Source organism: Ramularia collo-cygni (assembly GCF_900074925.1).
Source record: "Ramularia collo-cygni strain URUG2 genome assembly, contig: RCC_scaffold03, whole genome shotgun sequence".
NCBI classification, from domain to species: Eukaryota; Fungi; Ascomycota; class Dothideomycetes; order Mycosphaerellales; family Mycosphaerellaceae; genus Ramularia; species Ramularia collo-cygni.
This window is the reverse complement of record NW_019716257.1, coordinates 1,950,208-1,976,124: the sequence shown is the minus strand read 5'-3', so window position 1 is coordinate 1,976,124 and position 25,917 is coordinate 1,950,208. Positions and strand designations below refer to the sequence as shown.

Genomic DNA, 25,917 nt, shown 5'->3' with positions numbered 1-25,917 from the left:
AAGATACGTAGGCCCGCGTTCATTTGCTGTTGGCGACATCATCCCTACACATCCACATCATCAGCGGCAAACATTCGGCAGCCGAACCTGCATCCCAACCCTTTGAGGGCTGACGGGAGGTATGGATCATGTCTTGAGAGAATACGAAATGTCTGACAGGACAAGTCACAGGACTTGGCAAGGAGCCAGCCGCTGACCTCAACTGCCTTGCCTTGCCTCGCGTTTTGCGGCGCTTCGCGGTAGTTGTAACTTACTTGTAGGCGCCGTGAAGGCTGTGCGCCGTCGCACCACGTGAGGAGAGGAGAGCTCGATGGATGCTTGATGTGTTTCTTATCAGGGCATGCACCTACTGTACTGTACTTTACTGTAAACATGTTTCACCGCGATTGCACAGCGTCTTGCCGCTCTTGCGATCTCGTCGTCGACAGAGATCTTCACGTCGCAGAGCCCAGGGCGCTTAAAGCTGCCCGGGAAAAGCTCGACGTTGTCCCAAGGATATCGCGTGCTGATCGAACGGAATCCTGGTCGGGTTGGTACGGGAAGGGCCAAACGCTAGGCGGTACTTGGACACCCCGGTCCTGCCCTTTGTTTGGCTCGTTCAAGCAAATCGGAGCCGACAAACTCTCGACTATTTTGGGACTTTCCATTCTATTTTCACACGGAGCCGCCGCCGCCTCCACTCCTCCGACATGAAGGCGAGATGTATACAAAGATCGATGGCCCTCAATATTCCAAGGGAATACGACTTCAAGCTACTCAACCCACGCTACAGCTGGCCTGTGGCTCCCAGCAAGCAAATTCGCCGTTCGGTGGTGGCAAATACGACTGGTGTATATTATATGAACGACTTAGCGAACCATCCTTCCCCATCAGGCAGTGTCATCCCAACTGGGTGTCTTTRTCCACAGTAATACGAACGGAAAACTCCACGAGGGTCCCCACTTGAGACCCCTCGACACCTGGCCCCGCGGTTGAAGTACTGTATACATACTCGTCTCTCACCCGCTGCACGAGGCCACTGGCAGATCGCGCCTCCGCCCCACACGTGCCGTAAGACCTCTTTGGTTTTCTTATCTGGTTGGTGGAGCCCCACTGGTCTTCTGGAACTGGAGATCATCATGCTGCTCTCACGCACGTCACCTTCGACATCTGTTCATCACATGGCCGACACCATGTCACTTGCCATATTGCCATCAACGCCCATGGTACATACTTCATCGCACCGGCAGCATGCGTCGCCCAAACGACCAAAGCTATCCCTCAACACAGCCAACGTTCCGTCATCGTTTGGCAAGAAATCGACCAGTCTGCGACTTGACACGTTATCAACAACTTCACCCACTTCTCGAAACACATTCCGTAACGCAACATTACCAACACAAGGTACTACGGGGTTGAAAACACAACAGCCGCCTTTGGCCGACCTCGCGATCGATACATCGCAGGAACAACAAGAGCGACACCCTTCGCCAACAGACACGGCAACCTCGAACGATTCCGCTTCGTCTGCCTCATCGATCGAGTCGACTTCCGGTGAAGTGCCCTATCGTCTATCACGCAGTCTTACTTCGATCCTGAAGAACGGCCCCCTCCCTCACAGTCCTCGTCAAAAGACTTCCTTCGCTCAATCAAAGCCCGCAATGTTTCCGCCGGCAAAGAAGGTTGCGTTCCGAACACCGTTGGAGGAAGAGGTGATTACCAAGAAATACACCCTTCGACATATCGACATCGCGTCATCAACATCAACGATATCGACTTTGGAGYTATCCCCGACAAAGAAGGAAGCCGGACCTTGTGATTCACCTAAGGAGGATGACCTAAAGCCGAGCAAGAGTGTAGACGTAGCAACGACGAAGAAGCTGTCTGGACCACAGCCTGGCGAAAAGAGGGAATCTTCAGATGAGGAGGACAGCGATACAGCGGCTTCCACTCCAGTCGCCGGTCGAAGGAAACGCTCCCGACGCTGGGTGTGGACCTTACCACATGCTGCTCCCTCTTCACATGAAGATGATCGAACGCGTAGGAATGAGACTGTAAGGGCATGATCAGGTGGCTAGGCTGTTGACGGACGGGGTGTTGATTGGTTTAGCGGATGCATTGAATTGGGCGCATGATCTGTTTTATGATACCCCAAGAGCGAACGATATATACAACATGAGCATGAGCATGAGCATGGCGTGATGAAGATGAAGATGATTTAGATACTAGGTATAGCTAGGTAAGATTAGCGAGGAGGTGCAGTGTATCTATTGCATTTGATCCGCATCAACTTTATTATGAAGTCTTCGAAGCACTTCATGTTGCTATTTCCAAGCACCACCGGCCTAACGTGAGGGGAGAAACATCAATGTCTGAGACCTGCTTGAAACATTTCAACGAAGCCTTCACTGGACTGTCTTGTAACCACGGGGACAGTGATTTTTCACAAATGAAGGAATTTTGAAGAATCGGAATCTTCAATTTGATAAAAAATCTGGTAAAGACAGTGAGATGCACATCAGCATCCAAAAAGACAATCCAACAAACGAAAGCCTATGAGCCTTCAATACCTAGCATCAAGCCCAGTCTCGACCAAGATCCCACTTGCACCCCCTTGGCCAGCTATCACGCCCTCCACCCATCAATCTAGTTACACTTAACCTCAAAACTCTGCATATTCTTACTCCCAACATTAATACACTTATTCTCATTCTCCAAACTCAAATCACTAATACTCCCCTGACAAGTCTGCTCACTATAATAATAAATCCGACAATATCTCCCAAAAGACGCACGATTAAGTCTCGTCCAGGAGAAACTTCCGACATTACGTTTGGTGTCGCGACATTCGGAGACGCCGTCGATGACGGGGACGGTGATTTGGTCGTCGTTGGGGTTTTGTTGGTTTCCTTTTACGGGGGAGGTGCCGCAGAGAGTGTCGCCGTGGATGATTAGTTSGRGGTAGGSGGGGGGTGGGGTGGAGGTTGGGGTTGGGGTGAATGTTACGGTTCTGTAGAGCGTTAGTGTTGGGCAGGAATAGGAGTGGTTTGTGGCGTTTGTTACTTGGTGATTGTGCTGGCGGGTTTTGTTATCGTGCTGGCGGGTTTGGTGGAGGTTGATGTTATGGTTTTGGTGGAGGTGAGGGTCACGGTTCTGGTTAATGTACTCGCTGGACTCCTGATAGTACTGGTGGTCGTGCGGGTCACAGTACGCGGCGGCACTGTGCAGGTGGTAATAGTCCTAGTTGTGTCAGTCTATCGCAGAGAAGCTMGAGGGTGAGGTCTTAGATGAGGCTCCCAGGATATCCCACGATATTCATACCTTGTGACTGTACGAGCGGGTATCGTTGAAGTGACAGTTCTGGTCTTTGTCAATGTCGTGGTCTGTCTGCCGGCTTGTGGGACAGCTTCAGGCAGTGCATTGGCACCGATGGTCAGGAGAGTGACGAGGATCTGAATGACTTAGCAATGTTGAGAGTGTGTGACGAGAGTACTACCTTGAACAACATGTTCACTATGATGAGATTGGATTTTGCGAGAGGTCTTGGGATGCAATGTTGCAAGATGATTTGCAAACCACTGCTTGACAACAACGAATCAAGGGAAGAACTATATACTCCTCTGATGGCCATTGCGCATGGACTGACACTTGATCGAATCGAGTGCTGAGCATTTTTGCGTAACACATCTTCGACCAGATGGCGTGCAATCCCCTCTAGGTAGTCAGGGGCGCGGTCTTACAAATTCAAGCCATGGCAGCGCAGCAGCTGTGATTACGAGGGAGGTAGGGATGAGCTTCAGTAATTGTGGCCTTGAGTACCGATGATAGCTCGCAATCAAAGCTCGACCAAGTGGCTCTGCGTGTTGTTGTGGTGGGCGTGGCGTGGATGCTGGCGAGAAAGGTGCAACTCGGAGATATGGAATAGCCTCCCCAACATCATACACACGCCGACGAGTATTGGACGCCCGTCGGCTGGCGATTCCTGCGTTGTTCGTCTCAGCTTCAAATTCAGTAAATGCAGTCRGCGGCATCTTCCAATCGTTTGGAATCATCCCATCCTTTGTGTGGTACATTGAACGAGGAATACTTCCAGTACGGGCAGGTACGCACGCATGCCATTGATGTGGCTCTGAAGGCTTTGCTGTACTCATATCGGCTCGAACCTGACGCACAAGTTCATATCAAACGAGCGAGGTGCAGTCACGGAACTGGTCGCACTGTCAAGCTTCCCAGCAGTGACACTCGGAGTAATCTTGCCTTGTCARTGCCCAGAGGGAATGGAATAGAGGGGAATGCTGGCAATCGCTTAGCTGCGTGAGTGAGCCAGCAAGCGAGGTTRCAAGTAGGCTCGCATATCATTCTTGAATCAGCCATGACCATGCGGCATCATCCTGATGTAGCTGGTCTTGCAGTGAGCGGGTGGTGCTCGAGTGTCAGTGTTTCCAGCCCTTTCGGTGCAGCACTACATCGTTGTACTGGTGGTCGAGCAGACTTTGATGATCAGAAAGGAGTTTTGACTTGACCGATGCAGGAACTTGTGGTCCTCAGCGTTGTCGGGGTGGAGTTTGAGGTCCACGGTGTCACCGCTACGCAAAGGTCGAAGCCATGGATTGCGGGCAAGAAAGACATGGAACCACATGGAGACCCTCACTCAGGCTATGACTGATACGTCAATGGACGTCAAAGTTGGGCGCAAGTCGTGAAATGACACGCGGCTACAGTATGCAGACAATAAATTTAGAGGCGGCTCCGCAGCGTGCTTTCACAGCATGTCTGTTGACGATGTGGATGTTGGGAAGCAAGACGACCTGATGATGAAGATGTCAGGATGGAATCCCTCGTGCATGACTCGTGCAGCCAATTTCCCTGCGAACTTCCGTCATCCGACAACAACCGGAAGGATCGAACGAGCATCATCATCATCATCGTCGCTGGTTACACAAACCCATGAAAGCGTGGAGACGGAACGAAAAWCATGGCAAAAGTCGTCGCGTTTGCGGCTCTTTGCGAGCACATATTACAATCTCGAAAGACATAACCAACAAGCCGTCAGTTACAACCTGAAGCAAGACCCGTCAAACGACCAGCACAAATCGGGGTACTTCTCGAATTCATCCACCGGTACTCTTGTATGACGAATCCTCGCCAAGATGAGACCATGTCTGCAGGCAAGTCCGACTTGCCTCGGAAAGAGGACCTCGTTCAAGCGGTAGACGCGCTGCAAAAGGCTGCCAAAGCACAAGATGCTGCCAAATCGCTGCGAGAAAAGGCGTCTGCAATCGCAGATCCCAAACAGCGGGAAAGAATGATCCAAGATGCCTACGAGAATGAGGTTGAGGCCCACGGACAGAGCAAGCTAGCACGCCGATTGCAGAGTGGGACCTGGCAGGGTCTTGCCGGTGGCACTGGAATAGGAGCCGGTGTGGGCATGGGCGTGGGCACTGTAGTTGGCGTCGTTACGGGCGGACTCGTGTCGCTGCCCACGACTGCTCTGGGAGCATTGATAGGCTCTGGGGTAGGAGCTGTCCATGGCCCATGGATCAAGCTGGGAGGACGGGACCGGAAGCTTGTAGATGTTCCTCCGGAGGAACTTGTCGATGCAGCTGCGGAAGAGAAGATTGAGCAGAATACGGACAATATGAACACTGCAACAACATATACCACGCCTTCGAGGATTGGGAAGAAACAGCCTCGAAAGTTGGAGATTCGGTCTCGTCCGAAAACGGATGACAACACAGGCAAGACTGAGGATGTTCTGGATGGTGCTTCTCATAGAGGCGGGCCGAAGAAACTTGAAAGACGCTCATCTGGAATAAAGCCTGACCGTTGCTGAGACCGCAGCGGCAGTGCCACTTCTATCTTCAATGCTCCTGAATAAGCCTACCCAATACGCGAATGGCGCTGCTAGGATGGATGAAAAGTGTATTTCGGAGCACTTCCCGACTGCTCGCACTTCTCGAGACGACAATACATTTCAGCAAGCAGCAGGTGAATATGTAACTCGGCCGAATTACGGAAGATCAAATGCGCCTTCTGTTTTAGTTGCCCCCGGCCGTGATCAGATGTCGCGTTACAGGCATGTTGGTTGTCTGAACGGCGACTGCAACAACCATATTCAGTCTATGAAAGTAAGCTCATGAGATGGCCTTACCAAATGTTCGTGCCAGAAGCACAAAACGACATCGTCGACAAGTCTAGCCATCTGTATTGTTCGGGCGCCGTTTCATTCTTCTGCCTGAYGCGTCAAGACCGTTAAAACAGTAAGTATTCACCTGCCACACCGGCTCTCCATTTCCGAAGCCCGGGCCACAATAAAACGCCTTCTCAAAGACCTACCAACCACACACTCCCGGAATCACGTAAGTCTCTGCGAACGCGGCCCTCAGCCACCTTCATCAATTTTTCCAGCAAGGCTGGCGTATCAGCAACAATGAATGCTCTGGTAAGCTTCCTTCTCTGACTGCTGATCTCTTATTCCGAGAGACACAACTTCCAGCATCCCAGCCATGGAAATGCAATGTTGTCCTTTAGAATATCACCGGGCTGGGATGTGCTGCCTGTCGCACTGCATATCAAGTGCCTGTGGAAACCCACGATTGTTCCAATACACTTTCCATCTTGTCTCGCGATTCTTCTTGCTGTATCTTTGAAACGGCATTCTTTCGCTCGATACATCCCAACGGGAAGAATTTGTTGACTGCATCGGTTGCTTCCGTGGTAGTCTTCTACAATGAAGGGTACGCACAGTGCTATTCTGCTGCTTGCTTTGGGTATGTTTTCACAAAGTCCATGAGAGAGCGTTTCCACGCTGACATCAATTAGCAACATCGACCTACGCACAGTTTAGTTATGGCGGATTCAGCAGCAATGCGGGCAGTAGTAGCGACTTCACGAGTGGTAGTGGGAGCAGCAGCAGCAGCAATACCAACTACAACAACAACGCCAACAATAACAACGACAACAACTTCGACACCTTCCAAGGAAGCAATGACTACGATTTTGGCGCCTTCGGCAGCCTGTCGCGATATCGAACCATGCTCCTAGCCCACGCCGTTCTGGCAACAATAGCATTCGGATTCTTCTTCCCTCTAGGCGGAATTCTCATCCGTCTGGGCTCCTTTCCGGGACTTTGGAAAGTGCACGCCCTGATTCAAGTCTTTGCCACCATGATGTACATCGCGGCGCTTGTACTCGGCATCAAGCTCTCGGTAAGAAGAAGCCCATCTCGCTTGTCGCGCGCGAGAGCATACGTGATGAAAACTAACGACGCCACAGATTGCTTCGGGACGAGGTCTAACCTCTCACTACCATCCTATCATTGGATATGTGCTCATGGGACTACTTGTTCTCCAGCCCTTGTCTGGAATGATCCATCATAAAGTATTCCAGAAGCAGCATCGCCGAGTGATGTGGTCGTACGGCCATATTTGGCTAGGGAGGATTCTTATTACATTGGGAATCGTCAACGGTGGCCTAGGCCTAATGTTCGCCATGGACTACCCAATCCTCCCACCGCCCCGAGCAGCTATAATCGGATATAGCGTCGGCGCTGGAGTGATGTGGTTCATCTACCTATTCGCAATCATGATCGGTGAAGGAAGGAGAGAAGGCCGAGTTGAATCTTCGGCAGCCAACAGGGACGAACACCCCAGCAGTCGAAGCAGAAATGGTGGAGGGAATCGCAGCAAAGGTCCACGGAAGAGCAGATCCCATGTGAGAGTACAAAGTATCCGCTACATCGGAAGTGAGGAGATACTGCAACGTCGCTAATCAAGCAGTTGAGAATGAGATTCGCAAGTCTACCTTACTTCTTTTTAGCAGCCTCGCATGCGGCTGCAGCTCCGCTGCTCCGCCACGCAGATAGAATCAAATCAACAATATGATCCATCCCTTTACCATTCTTCACCTGAGCGAAAATCGTCGGTCCTCCTTCTCTGCAAACACCCCAAGTAGATTAGTAAACCTCCTCCCCAAAGCACAACATCATCAGCACGACATTGACTCACCGAATCTTCCTAGCATCCCGATCCATAACCCCCAAATCCGCCCCAATCAACTCCGCCAAATCCGTCTTATTAACAATCAAAAGATCACTCTGCGTAATCCCCGGTCCACCTTTCCTAGGAATCTTATCCCCGCCACTAACATCAATAACATAAACAATAAAATCCGCCAACTCCCTCGAATAATTCGCCGCAAGATTATCCCCTCCACTCTCAATCAACAACATCTCCGTCCCGAATTCCCGATGCAAATCCGTCAAGGCCGCGAGATTCGTCGAAATGTCTTCGCGGACGGCTGCGTGCGGGCATCCGCCTGTTTCTATCGCTCGGATGCGTGAGGCTGGGAGGGCGTGGTGGCGTGTGAGGAATTCGCAGTCTTCGCGCGTGAAAATGTCGTTGGTTACGGCGGCTATGTTGTATTTGTCGCGTAGGGCGAGGCAGAGGGCGAGCATTAGAGCTGTTTTGCCTGAGCCGACGGGCCTGCATATACATACATTCTCAGTTATGGTACGAGCTTTGCTTTCTCGTTTTGGGGATCTTTGTTTTTGTGTGTATTTTTTCAATCGTACCCGCCAATGCCTATGGTAAAGGCACGTTCGTTCCAGTCTCGTCCTTCGATTATGGGCATTTCGCGGCCGAGAAATGRGCCTGGGCCGTTGAGGATCTCGTGCGTGTGGCCATGGTCGGCGGCCGCGTGGGAGTGGGATTGTCCACCTTCGTGAGAGTGTGACATAATGCTGCGAGGACTACAAGGAAGAAGAAGAAGAGGTAAGGTACGGTAAGCTTGAGTTTCACATGCAATCTGGGCCGATCTGCGATGAAGCTCTCATCTTGACGCCAAGACATGGATGGTTGAGGGGTCGGAGGTGGGGCATTCTCACATGCTTCCAGGTTTTCTCCGTCGTGGTATTGAACAAGAAATACAGTAGATACATGGGTGAWGGTCGAAAAGTAGGGTTATGTAAGTGCAAGTAGTTAGGAAATGTGATGTGCCCAGCCCAGTCCATCCGTACTCCCTAATGACACTCCGTGGTATATCCCATTTGAAACTCCCAACCCAAGCAGCAAATCGTAACGCTTGAGTCGCTACTCAGCTGCTGTCCACCTCGCTGCCATGGCAGTCTTATAAAACCCAGCCTTTCGATTCACCTCACGCTTCTTGATGACAATCAGGGTCGTGGCTGTAATGGTTGTATGTGTAGTGGTTCATTCGATTCCATCCTCTGAGCAATACCTCCAGCATTGCTCGTATGGGAATCGCAGCAGTCGTGATGCCAACTGCATCAAAGATGGGAGGGCCGAGGAGAACACAAAGTCCAGTCAAGTCCACCACCCCTCCCTTTCCATTTCGACTGGCCTTACTTATTCAATCCTAGCAGTTGCAGCAGCCCATTCGGCTTGTACAGCAAGCAACGCTGGATCGTTTTCGTCGAGGTCGTCTCCGAGCATCTCCTCAAGCTTGGCGTTGCCCATGCGCGTAGATTCGAGGTACGCTCCAATCTCGTGCAGACACTCCGAGCGCGAGAGCCCGGATTTGCCATTGGCAAGACACGGGACGAGCTTGTTAAGATCGGCATAGCCTTGTTGGATAATCTCCCGCCGCTTCTTCTCCGAGTGGATGTGGTTCTTCCGCTTCTGATCCTCTGTGAGATTTTCACGCTTCTTCGCACCGCGCTTGCGTGCCGATGCCTCGCCGCCGTCGTCATCTTGATTGGCGGGTGGAGAGTTGGATACTTGAGATGTCTGTCCTTCAGTGTGCCTCCGCCGCTTGCCTGCCGATGGCGAGATGATGGCGCTGCCTGACGTGGCCAGCATGGAGGGCTCATCATCGGTTTGCTCTTGCTTGATAACTTGCGAGCCATCCGACCGATGCTGAGCCGAGCGCCGGTCCCAGCTGTGCTCGCTATCGCGGTCATCGTTGCCCTTGTGACGCTTGCGTGCTTGTGAGCCAGAGTTGAGCTCATCGTCTTCCGCAGGCCGACTGAAGCCAGGAGCGCTGAACGTGCCCCACGATCCTCCACCATTTTGCTGGTTGGTTTGCTGGTTTGCCATTGCGTGTGGTCCGTATGGTCCGCGGACCTTGTCTGCTAGAGGGACGTTAAGCAGGTTCCCAGATTTGTCTTTGAGATATTGCGGACCTTGGTAGTGGGTGTTGGAGTTGAAGCTCGGATCACTTCCAAAGTCGACGCCTGGGAATCGCTGTTGAGATTGATGTCGTGGAAGTGGTTGTGGTTGTGCAACGCCAAACATGTGCGGCTGCGCTAGAAAGTGAGTGTCTGCGCCACGCACGTGCTGGGCCGGACTAGCGTGTGACAAGTCGCCGTTGCCGCTCCACGGAGCTTGTGGATGTGCATGTGCTGTGAATGAGGTTCTGCGACCAGCTGCACTTGGTGCGTCGGAATAGCCAGCGCTGCCAGAACCGAGAGGCATGTTGGAGGTTTGAGCGACAGTGAGATTACCCCAAGAGCCAGCGACTTGTCCGCCGCTATTGGCTGGAGCGAAGTTGAGCTGCTGAGGTGTATTCTTATGGGCGAATCCGTACAGCGAGGAAGCTGCGTTCAGGTCTGCATTGTTCATGGTCTGGGTATGCGTTTGAGATGTTGAGTCTGCCAAGAAGCCAGCATGTTGTGGGTAATTCGGTTGCTGCTGCTGCTGCTGCTGCTGGTGCTGTTGGTGGTGTTGGTTATGATGATGTCCGGCCATGCTGTTCATGTGCATTACTGATTGATATGCTGGTTGGGAAGGATCGAGCGATGAAGGGTCGAGGTTGTTGATGTTCTGGCCAAAAGGTGTTGCGGAGAATGGTCCTTGGGACGTGGACTTGCCGCCAAGATTGAACATGCTGTCGAAGCCGTCGACTTGCTGTGCCATGTTTGGATTGTCGAAGAAGGTGGAGAGGTAGTCGTCTTCGGTGTCGTTTAAAATAGTCTCTCCGGTAGGTTGGTGGTCTAGCGTTGAAGGGTCAAAAGAAAAGAAACTATTGTCTCCTGCTCACAATGCATCAGAGGTGAATAAAACCAGCAGATGGAGCGTGAACATGAAACGTGAAGGAAAGCACGGCGTGCGTGCGTGCGTGCATACCTCCAAAAACCATTCCATTGCCATTGTAGTTCGGATCCATAGCCGATGCGAGGCCGGGCCTCTGTACTGCTACCAGCGTCGCCAGCGTCGATGCTGTCCCCAGAAGGGAGTTGTGGCCGTTTGTGGTATTGCTACTGTCGCTGTGCCGTGTCCGCGCTCTCTCCTAGTCGCATGCACGTGCGGCCCCGGCTGTACAGTTGGTGGCGGCGTCAGGCGCAAATGGATCATTGTCCCATTGAGCTCAATCCGCCACACGAGCACCTGTCGGCCACTTCTTCCCTTTACGACGGGCACCAACTCTTCCCAATCCACTCGGATGGCAGCTCTCTGGTCGTTGAGAAGCTGATTCCTCTCTGTGTTTCCTCCCCGGCCAACCGTCGGCGCGACAGCAAGGTCTCAGCTCCGGCAATTCGGCGCTCAGTCAGAGATTTTCCTGTACAATTGCGAGCCAGTCGCAAATATGATCCGGGAGCAAAAGACGCGATCCGGCGGGGGGTCGTTGACGGCGGCAGACCGTGAAGTCGAGTCGAGTCGTGCTGGTGGAGACCTGATCCTAATCTTCATGTGACAAGAGGTCGAAACCTTGGCTGGCCCACGCTTTGCCGCCCGGAAAGGATAAGGGCAGCTCCCAGAAATGTATACGGGCAGGACCCTGAGTAATCACGTCGATAACCGTATATTCCTTAGCTTAACGGCTTCTTCCTTCGCATTGGAGCTTACGGCGCTGGACAAGATGGAACGTAAACCCTCGCCAGGTAGTAAGGGCGGTGCCTCGCGCGAATGCTACCCCTACCGCTCGCGCATGTCCTATCAATGGGGTCTTCATCCCTTCATATCGGCGTCGCTAGCGGGGGCCATATTCTTGCCAAGGGCGGAGGGTGTGGCATACGGCGGAGAGCCTGCTTTTTACGTTATTTATGGCGTAAAGCTCGTTATTTACATGTGCGATTACTCAGTATTGGGTCTGCCCGTAGACATTTCTGGAGCTGCACTTATCCTTTTCGTTTGCCGCCGTTCSATCCGGGGTTTAGGTAATCCCAACCACTTTCCATGACCATACCATCTCCATCTTCATCTTCCAATTCACCATATTCGCCCTGACCGCCTCTCACCCTCACGACCATAATTCCGCTCGACTACCTTGTCTATGAGTCCTAAGATGGCTCATAATACCGCTGTAAGGTATATAGATTAGCCGGCGATGTAAGAGCACTACTATGGCTGCATGGCATGCCCAGGCCATGCTGCCACGCCTCGAACGCTCACATATGCGTTTAATTGATTCATTACACACCACTAACAACAGATATTACCAATCGTTTGATGCCGACAAGGCCGCATCCACACTTTCTTAGATCCACTTATGCCGAAGAATGGGACTCGATGGCGTTGGAGGTTCTCGCGGCAAGCTTGAAAATGTGACAATCCAGCATAATGAGGTGGTTTCATGCCTACGACCAATATTACCCCGGCATATCGCTACACCTCTCCGCTTCCAACAGCTACAGTCTGGCCGTCATCCGATCGGCTCTCTTGCACCTTGAGCTGCAATAAGGAGGCGTCCTCCACGCGATCCTCCGTTAGGGAACAAGGATCGCTTTCGCTCTCTCCGACCATAGCACACCATCCAGGCCTCGCATAAGGCCAAGCATGACCTGACAGTCGTTCCGTATCTGCTAAGCCCGCACGTGGTTGCACACACGATAAACCCATGGTTTCGGGTCTCCATCMGCCTGCATCTCCACAGTGTTGGTTCGAGAGAAGTTCCGATGTGGAGTTGTGCTCCCATCATGATGTGTCTGATGAGATTAAATCCCCGCACTCGCTCTTACTGTACTTGTATAGCTCACCCGCATGATAACGAAGTCCCCTCCGGTTCTGCATGAGCTTCACATTCAAGATGGAGTGTCTACAAGTACGACTGAAGTGTTTGTAAAGGCGTCATCAGACTGTAGCATAAGTTGTCTGTACTTCTGCGGAATGGAATACTGGTGCTGTGGGGAGCTTTAAACATTACTCGATCATGACCAACAAGGAAGTTCACTGCATGGCACCATCTTTCGGCCCGTCTGTGGACACGGATATCCGCCTGCTGCATACACGACACGATCACTGGACGCGCGCTGCACAATCGGCATGTCGCGCCCCGATCTGCATAATGCAGCTCACCGGCGAGGCTAGGACGAATGAGATAACAGTCTGCGATCTCAATGTGGACATTCACCCATTGTCTGCTTCGGAGACTCCGAGCCGCTGGCACATTCTACGCAGACATTCGACCACGCAGCTACGACACATCGATGCGGTTTCTACTGGCTACAGGTCCCCCAAGCTCCGTGGTTGTCAATTCGACACTCGGAGCTTGACGGTCTTGCAGATGCACGTAGATCGGCTATCCGCGGAGAATCAGGAAATGTTGCTCTGGACTGCTTATGCCGTGGCTTCTGCCGGAACTCATGCTCAACGGCATAAATTCGTTTGGGCTTACAGTAGAATGTTCTCCAAAGGCATTGGTTTGGGTGCCCGTGCTCGATCGACCGGCGTTGTCGAAGGCCGAGCTCCACGTTCGTTATGGGGAATCTTACATTGGCATGTTGCACTACCTCAGGACCAGAGCGTGACCTTCTTATCAAGGTGAAAGGGTAAGTAACGGCTAGAAGAGGTTTCTTCTCGGCGAAGAGGGTCATCGTAAATATCAGTCAACTTCGCCAGCTAGCGGCCATGGTCTTCAAGCTGTCCTATCATACGACCGATTTCTTTCCCTATTGCTAAATCCTCATGTCAAGATCCTCCGAGTCACTGCCGGAGGAAAGCTGCTYATCTCATGAGCAACATTTCACGATGATCAATAGTTTGGCGGATTTGCGTCGCCTTACCACAATCGCATCTCGCGCCATTGAAGAACCCCATTGGCAGCTCCGTCCAGAAAGTTTTGAGCAGAGGTTCAGTGTAGCGCACTATTACTTTCCACCGCCAATGAATCGAGGAACATCTTCGATGATCCCATCTGAGCCCCTCGAGGAAGTTGTGACCACACATTCTACTCGACCACCGTCAATTGCAGGCCTGAGCTCGACACTTGCAAGTGGCTTGAAGGCGCATCCGAGGAACGAAGCAGTGAGCTGGCATTGTTCATTCGAATTTCTAAATTGCGGAGCTATTTTCGACGACTTCGAAAGCTGGGATACCCACTGTCAATCACACTTTCGAGGGAGACTGCCAAGGACCACCACTTGTCGCTTTGGCTGCGCGTCAGTCTTCACAGGCAGCTCGGGACAGCAAAGTTGGCAGGCGAGAAGAGAACATCTCCAACAGTACCATCAAAGTGGCGGGTCGCCGGAGACTTGTGCCAGTAAAGACCTTGTCGGTCATCTTTGGCGGACAAAGGTTATCACAGATGCCGAAGAGCAAGAGTTGAGGAGATGTGGACGGCTTGAGGGAAAAAGTGTGTACCTCGAATCTGCCAGTAGTTCTCGCCATCTTCGCCAACGTGTTCTGTAATGCGGTCAGGAAAGTAGCTCAGGGATCCGGACTTGGTTGTCTTCGAGATGTTTCCAAGAACCAATGGAGTGGGGCGTTCTTTCCACGGAGAGCTTGTGTGGTCAAGGCTGAGTGGGTATGAGCGTGGTCATCAAGTTGTCGTCTCGAGGCCCCTCGTGAGACTTTATGCCAACACGATAAGGGATCCTGGCTGCATGTAAATGTACATTGTATGCATTGCATGATGGCCTCATGAAGCCGTGACAGTAGTGTACTCTAGTAGCCTGTCCAGAGCCAATGAAGTTAGATCGGTAGATCTTAGACCCCCTAGTCTCTTTGCACATGCAACGTCTTCCTTCTCTATTTCGTCCATCATCAGCGGTCAATGTGGTCCCGGGGCGAGCGCAAAAGTGCCGCCTCTCCTCTGACTCAGGAAGCCCGAGATGTCAGATGGACAAGGTGCGCGCGACTATGATCTGATCGCTGTCACCTGCATCCACGAACCCTGCAGTTAATCCCGGGGCAGACGCGTTCTCGCTCTGCAAAGAACGCAGTGGGAGCGGCCTCGTGATGGGAAGATACTACAATCTCTGTCATGGATACGGGAATATTCCGTTAATCCCCATCGCCATCAACAAACTCAACCCAATAGGAGCTTTGGATCTGTGGATCTCTACGCACATTGGCTGTGAGATTCCTTGCAGTTTCTTCGGCCATTGCCGTATGCATGGCAGAGATTGAAGCGTCCGCAATGCAGAAGCTACTTTATACGATGTCAATCAACATGATGGGACACATCACCTCACGCATTTCGTATTGAAGACGCGAGCCTGCACGCCCGCGGCTTGCTTTTCCACCCAGCATCTTTCACCATTTTCCCACATGCGATTTCTGACAAGACTGCAACGCCGATATTAGCGGACTGCGCTCCAATCCTTTCGCAACAGAGACGACTATGAACAGGCGGTGGGAGTAGCATCGGAAGTCGGAAAGAGAAGCTTCCTTAGATGCTGTGAACACAAGTACTGTACCTGTCGGGACATGCGAAGGCTGCAGCTCTGCTATCCCAGCCCTGGTCTCAGTCCTGCCGAGACACGAGGGACATTGATACTTTGTACAGTACAGGACTGAACGCAACCGTCACATTGCAGGGATACCTCGTAGGGTTCAAGCCCAGTCAGCGGGGATCTTGGCCGATCATACCGTTCTCCTTGCCAACATCGCCGCGCCACCCCTAATTAAAAGGGAAGTAGAGCTGGGACAGAGAGAAGCCGGAAGGGCTCGAACGATGCGGCTCCACAATGTAAACGATGATATCAACCTTCGGGCCCGCCGATGATCAATGTCACTGTTTCCTCCGACACAAGCATCAACATCAGGAGGGATATTCCCTACAAAGAGATCACTAGCCAATGCATATATCTGATTGCCGACAAGTTGCCGATTCTGGGTTGTTTTGCGGCAGCTCATTTACATTCATCACATCACAAAGTTCTGCGGATTTTCCGGAGGATTTCTGTCAATCCATTGCCCATGCCGACCTTCAGCATTCTACGATTGTAATCATTCCCTCATCGAGCGTTCAACAGAGCTGGATACGACGATCCGTCGTCAACGATAGCCATGCCCAACCCACGGGCGGTGGTCAGCGATAGCACCATCTTGAAAACGGGATTCCTCTTACCGGGAGAGATTGTCTCGCTTCTGACGTCCATGATTTCGCTCCCGATCATTGCCATTTTCTTCTGGCAGCGGCTTCGGCAAGCACATGTCAAGGCATACACAGTGGCGTCCTGTGCACTGTTAATGGTGAGTTTTTCATACGGTTGTGATATGGGAGCATGCTGAAACAGAATGCAGACATACATTTCCTCTTTTCTTTTTGTGTTTGTGCTCACTGCACTCTTACACATCCGGTCTCGGGATAATACGCTATGTGATGCAGTAATATTACTTTGTAAGTCGAACAGCTCTGCGATTATAACTTCGCGCTGATAATGTGAGCAGGCGTTACGCTCTTTGTCGTGACCAAAGCCGCGACGATCTTGTTCCTCATCGAACGAGCATATATCATATCCTTTCCAATACTACCGAGATACCAGCACCCGGAGTATGTGCTTAGCAACCTCCTCATCTTTGTACCTTATGCTACAATTGCAGGTTTGTCAATATATTAGTCAGTGCAGGGAATGATTCCCAACACAGAGGTGCTATACTGATCTCACTGCAGTCGGGTGGCCTTTACGAATGAGCACGGTGTCTGCATCATTGGAATCCAGATGGTCGCGCTCCTACCCCTGTTGCTTATCGAAGTATTGGCATATGTAAGTGATGACCACGCCGCCATTTGAAGACGCTCTCACACCTTTCAAAGCTCTACCTAACTGCTCGCTTCCTGATACCTTTACTCATGGTCCGTTTCGGCTGGCAAGAGCTCGTCCTTCCTTTGAGAAGAGTGTTTATCAGGACTTGCATTGCCACCGCAGTGGCCATGGTTTCGACGCTCGCTGTCAAGATCTCCTTGACAATGTTTAATGGAGAGCCAGCCTGGCTCTGTTGTATGACGTGTAAGATTGATGGTATGTGCCCTTTCCCACTGCTCGTAGCCCCAGGTGCTGACATGTTCTCGCAGCACTCATCGGCTGCACAATGCTCCATTGGATGACGAAGCCAGAGGGTCAAAGTGGTAACGAGCAAGATACCCCTCAAATGCTGGGAATCCATTTCGACAAAGAGAGTTCCAGCGCGGTCGAAAGGCGACAGGATTCTGGCACTAACAGCGTTGTCCTAAACTCCACCAGTTCAGAAATCAAGCCAGCTTCGTGAGTCTACGAAGTCTGCTGTGCGATCGTAATCGCTGACTGTCCAACAGAAGTGGAACAAGCACTGAGACAGCCACATCCAGTGTATAGCTAGCTGGAAGATGCCGCCGGATATGTCGTTAAAGTATCAAGTGTAGATTAGTCGTGGTTTGCTCCAATGGAATGGTCAATATAACCTAGCGTGTGTGGTACAAACGATGCCGCTCTGTCGACCCGACAATCAAATCGAGAAGCGTAGGGCTTCAATTTCGACTGCTCATTTGGATGGTTGTAACATCGATGGCCATGTGTAGTTTTGGCAAGGTTCTGTTTGCAAATAGTTCCATGCAATAGATTCCCTACCCCTGACTCGGGTACGGCGCGTTTTTAAGAACCATTCTGCAACAATCCTTTTAGGCGATAGTGCGACGCTAGTATTATAGGGTATTAGAACCTCGGTAATTGAAGGTATATTCCGTATAGTAAGTAACAAGTAGCGTGATTTAATGTGCGCGTGCAATGTCCTCGCTTTCCTTCTTTAAAGTAATTTTATTTAAGTCTACGATACCTAAGTAATAATAGTAAGGATAAAGTAAGGGTATAATAGCATTACGCGGGCAGCTATATAACTCTTTATATAAGTAAGTAAGATCTCTAAAAGAGTAGCAGAATAAAGACCTACTACTCTTTTAGCGACTCTTATTAATACCTAAACACTAATATTAATATCTACTACTCCTACTACTATACTACCCCTTTACTACTTACCTATATTCTCCTCCCTCCTCTATACTACCCGTATAAAAGCCTAAGAAGGTAAAGAAGCCTAAGTTACTATATCTATAGCTAGGTTATATCGATACTACGAAATACTAGAGAGCTAGAACTTTCCCTAAGGATCCGGATAATAATAGCGAATACGGATATTTTAAGTAGAACTTTATAAGAGTATAAGCTAGGAATTTAACACTTTAAGAGTAGCGCTAACCCGTATAATAGCTTAAGAAAATAGGATTCTCCCTTAACCGCGAGTAGAGGGAGATAATAGCTAAGCCTACTACTAAGTACGTCGAGATCTATAATAGCTTTACTAATAGGATCGATAATATCTAAGACCGTCCGAACTACGTCGACGCCTTTCTAGTTACGAGCCGGTCTATATAATCCTATTAGAGAATTATTAAAGTATAATAGCTAATAATATCGTAGTAGAATAATATTAACTAAGGAGAAGTATTACGGAAATTATAAGGAGCGGAAGGACTACGATAGTAATATAATTAAAGGCCTAGGGCTATTTCTAGTATATTTCCTACCCGTATAAAGGTATTCGACGCTAACGAGAACAGCGCTATATAATCTAGCGTAGATATTTAAACTTAGCCTATAGTAACTATATCTAGCGGGGAACTAAGAGTACCTACTAGTATAGCGATAGGATAGCTAGCGAAAGAGTGTAAGGGCCGTATAAGAGCCCTTATAATAATAGGATTAATAGAGGTAGCTAGATTAACTAACCTTAGAGAAGGGAGTATAATATAACCTAACTACTTAGCGTAGGCTTAGCGCATATATAACTCCTACGTATAGCGCACATTTAACCTATAAGAATTAGTCTTATCTCTAATYRAGTAATTACGGRTGTCTAATAYATTRCTAYATCTTTACYCTTATAATTCTAATTCTTCTTCCTCTCTAAGGGTAGCGATCTATTAGACCCTAACGGAATAGCCCYTAGGCGCGCCGCCCGYRAAGCGACTACTCCCGAGTAGCGCTACGAAGAAGAACGCGTCGAAGAACTCCCTAACTACGGAGATRTCGAAGAAGTCGCTACCGTAGAGCCTATATAGCCTACTCTAGACGAAGAYACGATAGATTAYRGAGAAAACGAACGCGATAAGGAAGAGACGGCTAATAAGATAATCTAGCGCYTCGAAGGYRAGAAGCAGGCTCTATAGTAGTAAGAGAYRATTCGCTAACTTTAGTTAGAAGTCTAATAAATAAAGCGTAATCGTAACCGCGCCGACGTAGGCGTAGCTACTACTATACCCCGTCGCGGCGTGCCTACGCGCCTCTTATATAAGGAAGATCCGGATGCTATAAGTATCTCGAGTTTAAGCGTAGYATATACGCGTAGCGGAGTAGGCGTAAGACCTAAAATAAAGGATCCTAAACTATTCTTAGAGGATTCTATTAAAGAGGTATACGAATTCCTACGCTAACTTAAGATAGTCTTCGCTAATACTACTACTAGCCTAGAGAGTAACTATAATAAGGTCCTCTATAGCGTTATATAGCTAGGAGGAGACGCCGCGAAGTTATAGTATNTCTTCGCTAATACTACTACTAGCCTAGAGAGTAACTATAATAAGGTCCTCTATAGCGTTATATAGCTAGGAGGAGACGCCGCGAAGTTATAGTATAACGAGTATAATATCGAGGCGCTTATACCGAGCTATACGTAGGAGGATTTCTAATCGTTCGTACGTAATACCGTTAGGGACCCTACGAACCGCGCGCTTAGCGTTACGCTTAAGTACGAAAGGGTTCGATAGAGCTAGGATTAAACGGTAAAGTAATTCGCCCTTAAACTAGAAGTGCTAGAGAGTTAACTAGACTATACGTAAGCGCAGCTCGTACGTTAGTTTCTCGCTAAGCTAAGACTAGCTCTCCGTTAGGAGATTATTAAGTTATACTTTATACCTATAATAAGGATAGAGATAGTAGCGCTAGTAAGGCGTATTAAAGCAGYCGATAAGGGTACGAGCGTATAGCTTACGGGTACTAAGCGCGGTAATTATAAGTCTTAGGACTATAACCGTAGTAGTAGTAGACTACGTAAGAATACCTATAATCGTAATAAGGAACGCAAACCTAAGTCTAACCGTAGTAGCGAGTAGCCTTTACGTAAGCGTAAAGAAGGCGCCTATTTAGACCTAAAGTGCTCTAACTATAGCCGTACCGGCTATACTAATAAGATATATTAGGCTAAAGGCGGCGGCGTAGAAGGCTAAGGGCCGAGTAATACGCGGAGTRTTAGAAAGTGCAGTTATGGAATAGCTGTACATCTGACATAACAGAGAGCTAAGTAGCTACAAGGTCATATAACTCTATGTGGGGTAAAATCTCTTCTTAGGAGATAGAGACACATCTCGAGATAATCAACTTAATTAACACATTAGTTCCTACTTTTAAGTACTGCCTGTCGGAGACAGTAAGCTAGTTAAAGATCAAGTCACTCTTGTACTCCACCTCTAAAATTTCGCGAACCTCCGACCTACATCCACCCGGATATTTAATAGGTTATAAGCCCGGGTTTGCCGAAGGAAAAAGACCTTAACCTTAAAGTAGTAAAGGTATCTCCTACCTTATAAAGCTAACACAGAAAGGACACTAGTTTCTAGTACCCTATCTTACACTGCTAGGAGTTTTAACAGCAGGTTAGACAAGAAGAAAACACAGAAGACAGATTAGTTCCTAAGGGTTTAGAACATTTRACTATTAGGACTAAGGGATTGTCTAACAGCTATAAGGAGTAGAGGACTCTAAATCCAAAGCCTTAAAACACATACACACCCTTTACTTTACTACTAAAGCCTTAGCAGGACTAAGCTATTTATAWACTAAAATRGAGGAAGAGAAGGACAGTTAGACCTATATTAGGATTCYAATCCTAATAAGAGAGAACTRGAAAAGATRGTTTAAACTACAGAGGGACAACCTAGAAGGAAAAGGCATCTTCTAYAACATTAAGGGATTAATTAACCYAGACAATTTATTACTCCTTAATCTAGATGCTAGGGTTGCAAGAATAGCYAGCTAGCTAAACTTTTAAARGGAGAATRCYAAGTGCAGGTATAAGCTAAGATTAAGAGTTAGCTTAGATAAAGCAGATAAGATTTAATTATTAATAGATACAAAGATAGCTGCTAAAATGTAGCTCTTCCTCTAGAAGAAGTACAGCAAGGTACTTATAGCACATGCTATGTTAATAGTATAATAACTTATAAACTTCAGAATAGGAGAGGAAGATATAGTAAGGTTAGCCTAGGTACAGATTAGTTTAATAGCAAAGAGGATTGCAGAGGTTAATAAAARGGAGTTATATATAAAAGAACCTAAAAGGAAAATTAGGATCCTTCTTTTAGCACTCCCTCCTAAGTTTGAATTAACTAAGAATGCAATTATAGCCTAGCTAATGCTTGCTAGGAACTATAAACAGATCCTACTTATCCTTAAATCTTAGGAAGTAAGGGACCTCTATTATARGGAGGACTTYGYAATAGYAGCCTTTAGAAGGACAAGAACATRCTTCCTCTATAATAGACAACACTTTATAYAAGATTRTCTATAGCTRGAAAAGGCAAAGAAAGCAATTAGACCTTAGGAAAATTTCCTATCTAGAAAYAGGGATTCTCTAAAGCCTAAAAAGAGAAAGATCTCTAGYAAGAAATACTCCTCCTYTTTATTAAAGAGGGTTAAGAAAAGAAGAGACTCTCTTAAAGAATTTAAGAAGGCAATAGAGGAAATAATTAGAAAAGAGGTTTCTAAATTAAGGAAAAYAAGGAAGACTGCTAAGAAAGCATTCCTTRCTAAATAAGCYAAATCTAGGGAATTATCCCYAACCTTATTAAGTGCTACCTTATCCTAATTTAAGRAGGAAACTAATAAGATTGCAYATTCTTCTTTAGAGGCAAAAGGCAAGTTAACCTCCTTAGAATRGTTACTAGACTCCTGTGCCTTATCCTAYATAACTAACTAACTACAACTCTTTAGATCTATAATTCYACTTTAAAGGAAGAAATAGATTAAGGTTAGGGGTRGATAGCTAYAAGCTACAYATAAGGGAAAAGCAGTTATAGGAGGCTAGAATAGGAAGAAAATCTTRCTTAATAAAGTTTTGTTTRTACCTAATTTAGGAGTTAATCTTRTTTCTTAGAATTAGTTYAGCTATTAGTATAGTGTTTAACYACCCTAGTTTACTCTAGTRTTATAGGATAGAACTCCTRTTRTCYAGACTAGAATCYAGAATAGTGTTCTATTTATTTTAGAAGTTTTAGAGTCCCTCTAGGAGARGGCTCTTATTTYATTAGTAAAAGAAGAAAAGGAAGAAAGTAAGGAAATAGGATTTGCTATAAGAGAGTTACTAAATTAGTAGGAGCTTTAGCACAGAAGATTTAGCTATTTTAGCAAGAATCTTCTTAAGAATGTCTATAAAGTAACAGACTTAAAGGATCTAATCTAACTCCTAGAAGACTATAAGGAAAAGTGCAGAGTCTATACTCTTATAAAGATAAAGAAATACAAAGGAAAAGTTACTAAGAGAAAACCTTAGATACTTAAGCTTATGTCCCTAGACATCTATAGACCTCTCCTAAAGTCTAGATTAGGATATTAATACTAGCTGGAAATTGTTAATAACTTCTTAAGAAAGAAATAGGGATACCTACTTATTAGTAGAGAGGATGCCCTAGCTGCTCTGAAAATCTAGAAGCTAAAAGCTAAAAGAAAAACATCTTTAAAATTAAAGACAATAAGATCAGATAATGCACCTAAACTTACTAGTCTACTAAAACAGTAGAAGAAGGATTTAGGAATCCACTTTAACACAACAGATGTATACAACTCTATTTAGAATAGAGTTATAGAAAGATCTATCTAAATATTAGAAGATGTAGTAAGGGTAATAATTAAAGAATTAGGAATGCCAATTAAATTTTAGCCTAAAGCCCTAGCAGCCTAGTTTGAAATAAGGAATAGGCTACTAAATGGTCCTAAAGTTAAGGGCTTTAAGCTATTACCTAAAGAAGCATTTACAGGAATAAAGCCGACTATGCATTATCTAAGAGTTTAGGGGTGCTAAGCTATTATGTATATAGACCTAAAATCCTAACCTAGATAGGCAAGGAGTAACAAACTTATAAATAGAGGAAAGGATGCAGTATTTGTAGGATATATTAAAGGAACATTAAAATCCTAGCTTTTCTAGGATCCAGATATAAGAGCTGTGAAACAGCACTTAAATGTAGTATTCTTTAAGGAAAAGAGGGGGGGTAATTTAGATTTAAAGTTTTAATCTAAGCATCTTTCCTTAAATGCACYAYAGAGAAAACCACTTAGAAGGCTAGCTAATATACTAAGACCTAAACCCATTCTAATCTAGGAACCTATAACTAAAAAGTTAGCCCCTATAGCATTTGTTTAGATTCCTCCTCCCCTAGCAAATGTGGGGGAATTCTAGAAAATTAAGGACTAAGTTAATTCTCTACCTTAGATGGAGCAAAGAAAGAGAAAAGCCATAAGTAATGTAGAAGGATTTGAATCTAAATCCAAAGGACTAAAAGTCTTTTAGGAGATAAGCTAAGAGAGGCTAAAGGATTAGAATCCTAATAGAGAAGCAATAGAGATTATATAGGCCCTATTAGCTATAATCTCTAAACTAGGCTAGGACCCAGAAATGCAAGACATCTTCTATAAACTTGCTTTCTCTATAATAGCTACCTAAACTGCATACTAGCAGAATATCCTAGTTCTAGCTACCTATAAGGAAGCAGTAGGAGATAAAGAATAGGGAGCAATGTAGATAGAAGCAATCTAGAAGGAACTRGATTTACTTATAAGCAACTAGACCTAGGAACCAACTATTGCTCTAAAAGGATTAAACCTTATAACCTTAAAATAGGTCTTTACTATAAAAAGATTAGCAAGTAGTGCCCTTAATAAGTTAAAAGCAAGACTTATAGTAAGGGGTTTTTTATAGAAATATAGGATTAACTTTAAGGAGACCTTTGCACTAACTGTTAGACATAAAACCTTAAGAACATTTATAGCTGTAGTCTGCAAGGAAGACTAGGAACTCTATCTTATAGATGTTAATAGTGCTTTTATAAATAGTTACCTCTAAGAAGACATTTTTATAGCCCTACCTAAAGGAGTAGATCTTCCCCCTAGCCAAGTCCTAAAAATCCTAAGAAGCCTATATAGATTAAAGTAAGCTGCTAGAGACTAGAATTAGCTTTGTGTTTTAAAGCTTAAAGATTTAGGATTTGTTTAGTTAGAGGTTAACCTATATCTAATGTTCCATTATAGAAAGGATCTTATAGTTATAACACATGTTAATAATATTCTAATTACTGCCCTATTAATGAACTCTATAAACTAGTTTAAGAAGGAATTTAGAAAGATCTTTAAGATTAAGGATCTTAGAGAACTATCTAGAATCCTAGGAATAAACATTATAAGAAACAGGAAGCTTAGAACCCTAAAACTAGATTAAAGCTATTACATTTAGGAAAGTCTTTAGAAACTAGGCATTAAGTTAAAATCCTTAAAGCCAACTCTCTTACTAATAGACAATTATAAGGGACTTGTTAAGTTAGGCCCAAATAATAAGAGATGYAGTAAGGAGGAATACTAGATAATAATTAGAACATAGATATAGCTAATAATTATAACAAGACCAGATATTGCCTTTACAATTAGAAAGCTTAGTGCATTTTTAAGTGATCTATCTAAAGCCCACCTAAAAGCTTTAAAGAAAGTCTTAAGGTACCTAAGATTATTTCCTAACCTTAGATTAACCTTTATAAGATCTAGATCTAGATGCTTAATTAGGTACTTAGACTTAGACTTTGCAATAGACAAGTTAGACAGGATCTCTATCCTAGGAAATGTGTTTAAGTTGTGCAATACCCTAATTTTATAGATAAGCAAGAAGCAGAAATCTATAGCAACTTCTATAATAGAAGCTAAGTTTATAGCAATAAATGCATGTGCAAAATAATTATAGTTCCTTTTAGTATTGCTTAGAGAAATAGGTTAAACTAAGCTTGTTAGATTATCTGCTTTTTAACTAACAATTAAAGCAGGAAAGGACACAGCTAAACAGCTTAGGCTAGTTCAACTCTTTAGGGATAACTAAGCCTGCCTTACCCTTATAAAGGATGCATATGTTTATAAAAGGTTAAAGCACATTAACATTATATATAACTTTGTAAGAAGACTTTAGTAGTAAAAGAAGATCTATATAGAATACCTTCTAATAAAAGAAATGGTTGCAGATAGCCTAACCAAACCTCTTACTAGTCCAAACTTCTAGACATATATAAATTATCTTAGCATACAATAAGCATTCCAAAATTTGGCAAAAGCATATAATCGAATATGTCCGAACGGACATTTTCGATTATATAATACTAAGTTAAGGAATTGCACTAAGATAGTAGCTAAGATAGAATTATACTACTAGGCTATAGAACCACCTTTCTACACTTAATAGAATCTTAAAAGATCTGGGGAAATGTATACAGTCTATTCTATCCTAAGTAGGAGTGTTAGAAAGTGCAGTTATAGAATAGCTGTACATCTAATATAACAGAGAGCTAAGTAGCTACAAGGTTATATAACTCTATGTGGGGTAAAATCTCTTCTTAGGAGATAGAGACACATCTCGAGATAATCAACTTAATTAACACATTGGTTCCTACTTTTAAGTACTGCCTATCGGAGACAGTAAGCTAGTTAAAGATCAAGTTACTCTTGTACTCCACCTCTAAAATTTCGCGAACCTCCGA

The 25,917-nt window shown here is 46.4% G+C and overlaps 7 protein-coding genes; 4 read left to right on the top strand and 3 right to left on the bottom strand.

The window, feature by feature from the left end:
• Positions 1-1,172: 1,172 nt before the first annotated feature.
• On the top strand, positions 1,173-2,045 carry RCC_03120 (uncharacterized protein; the record flags this gene model as incomplete). Its single annotated transcript, XM_023768411.1, has 1 exon — positions 1,173-2,045. One exon carries the CDS (start codon positions 1,173-1,175, stop codon positions 2,043-2,045), a length of 873 nt encoding a protein of 290 aa, XP_023624179.1.
• Positions 2,046-2,625: 580 nt separating this feature from the next.
• On the bottom strand, positions 2,626-3,610 carry RCC_03119 (uncharacterized protein; the record flags this gene model as incomplete). XM_023768410.1 has 4 exons in its annotated part: positions 2,626-2,989; positions 3,043-3,219; positions 3,301-3,431; positions 3,476-3,610. The coding sequence occupies 4 exons, from the start codon at positions 3,608-3,610 to the stop codon at positions 2,626-2,628; spliced, it is 807 nt and encodes a 268-aa protein (XP_023624178.1).
• A 1,527-nt stretch (positions 3,611-5,137) lies between these two features.
• RCC_03118 (uncharacterized protein) lies at positions 5,138-5,812 on the top strand (the record flags this gene model as incomplete). The annotated part of the gene is made up of 1 exon (XM_023768409.1): positions 5,138-5,812. The coding sequence occupies one exon, from the start codon at positions 5,138-5,140 to the stop codon at positions 5,810-5,812; it is 675 nt and encodes a 224-aa protein (XP_023624177.1).
• Positions 5,813-6,709: 897 nt separating this feature from the next.
• RCC_03117 (uncharacterized protein) lies at positions 6,710-7,749 on the top strand (the record flags this gene model as incomplete). XM_023768408.1 has 3 exons in its annotated part: positions 6,710-6,749; positions 6,802-7,187; positions 7,255-7,749. 3 exons carry the CDS (start codon positions 6,710-6,712, stop codon positions 7,747-7,749), a joined length of 921 nt encoding a protein of 306 aa, XP_023624176.1.
• Positions 7,750-7,783: 34 nt separating this feature from the next.
• Positions 7,784-8,715, bottom strand: RCC_03116 (probable Ni-binding urease accessory protein (UreG); the record flags this gene model as incomplete). XM_023768407.1 has 3 exons in its annotated part: positions 7,784-7,913; positions 7,986-8,462; positions 8,552-8,715. 3 exons carry the CDS (start codon positions 8,713-8,715, stop codon positions 7,784-7,786), a joined length of 771 nt encoding a protein of 256 aa, XP_023624175.1.
• A 629-nt stretch (positions 8,716-9,344) lies between these two features.
• RCC_03115 (uncharacterized protein) lies at positions 9,345-11,103 on the bottom strand (the record flags this gene model as incomplete). XM_023768406.1 has 3 exons in its annotated part: positions 9,345-10,069; positions 10,121-10,969; positions 11,064-11,103. 3 exons carry the CDS (start codon positions 11,101-11,103, stop codon positions 9,345-9,347), a joined length of 1,614 nt encoding a protein of 537 aa, XP_023624174.1.
• A 5,063-nt stretch (positions 11,104-16,166) lies between these two features.
• On the top strand, positions 16,167-17,455 carry RCC_03114 (uncharacterized protein; the record flags this gene model as incomplete). XM_023768405.1 has 7 exons in its annotated part: positions 16,167-16,352; positions 16,404-16,500; positions 16,551-16,719; positions 16,774-16,867; positions 16,918-17,122; positions 17,176-17,365; positions 17,416-17,455. The coding sequence occupies 7 exons, from the start codon at positions 16,167-16,169 to the stop codon at positions 17,453-17,455; spliced, it is 981 nt and encodes a 326-aa protein (XP_023624173.1).
• Positions 17,456-25,917: the final 8,462 nt, after the last annotated feature.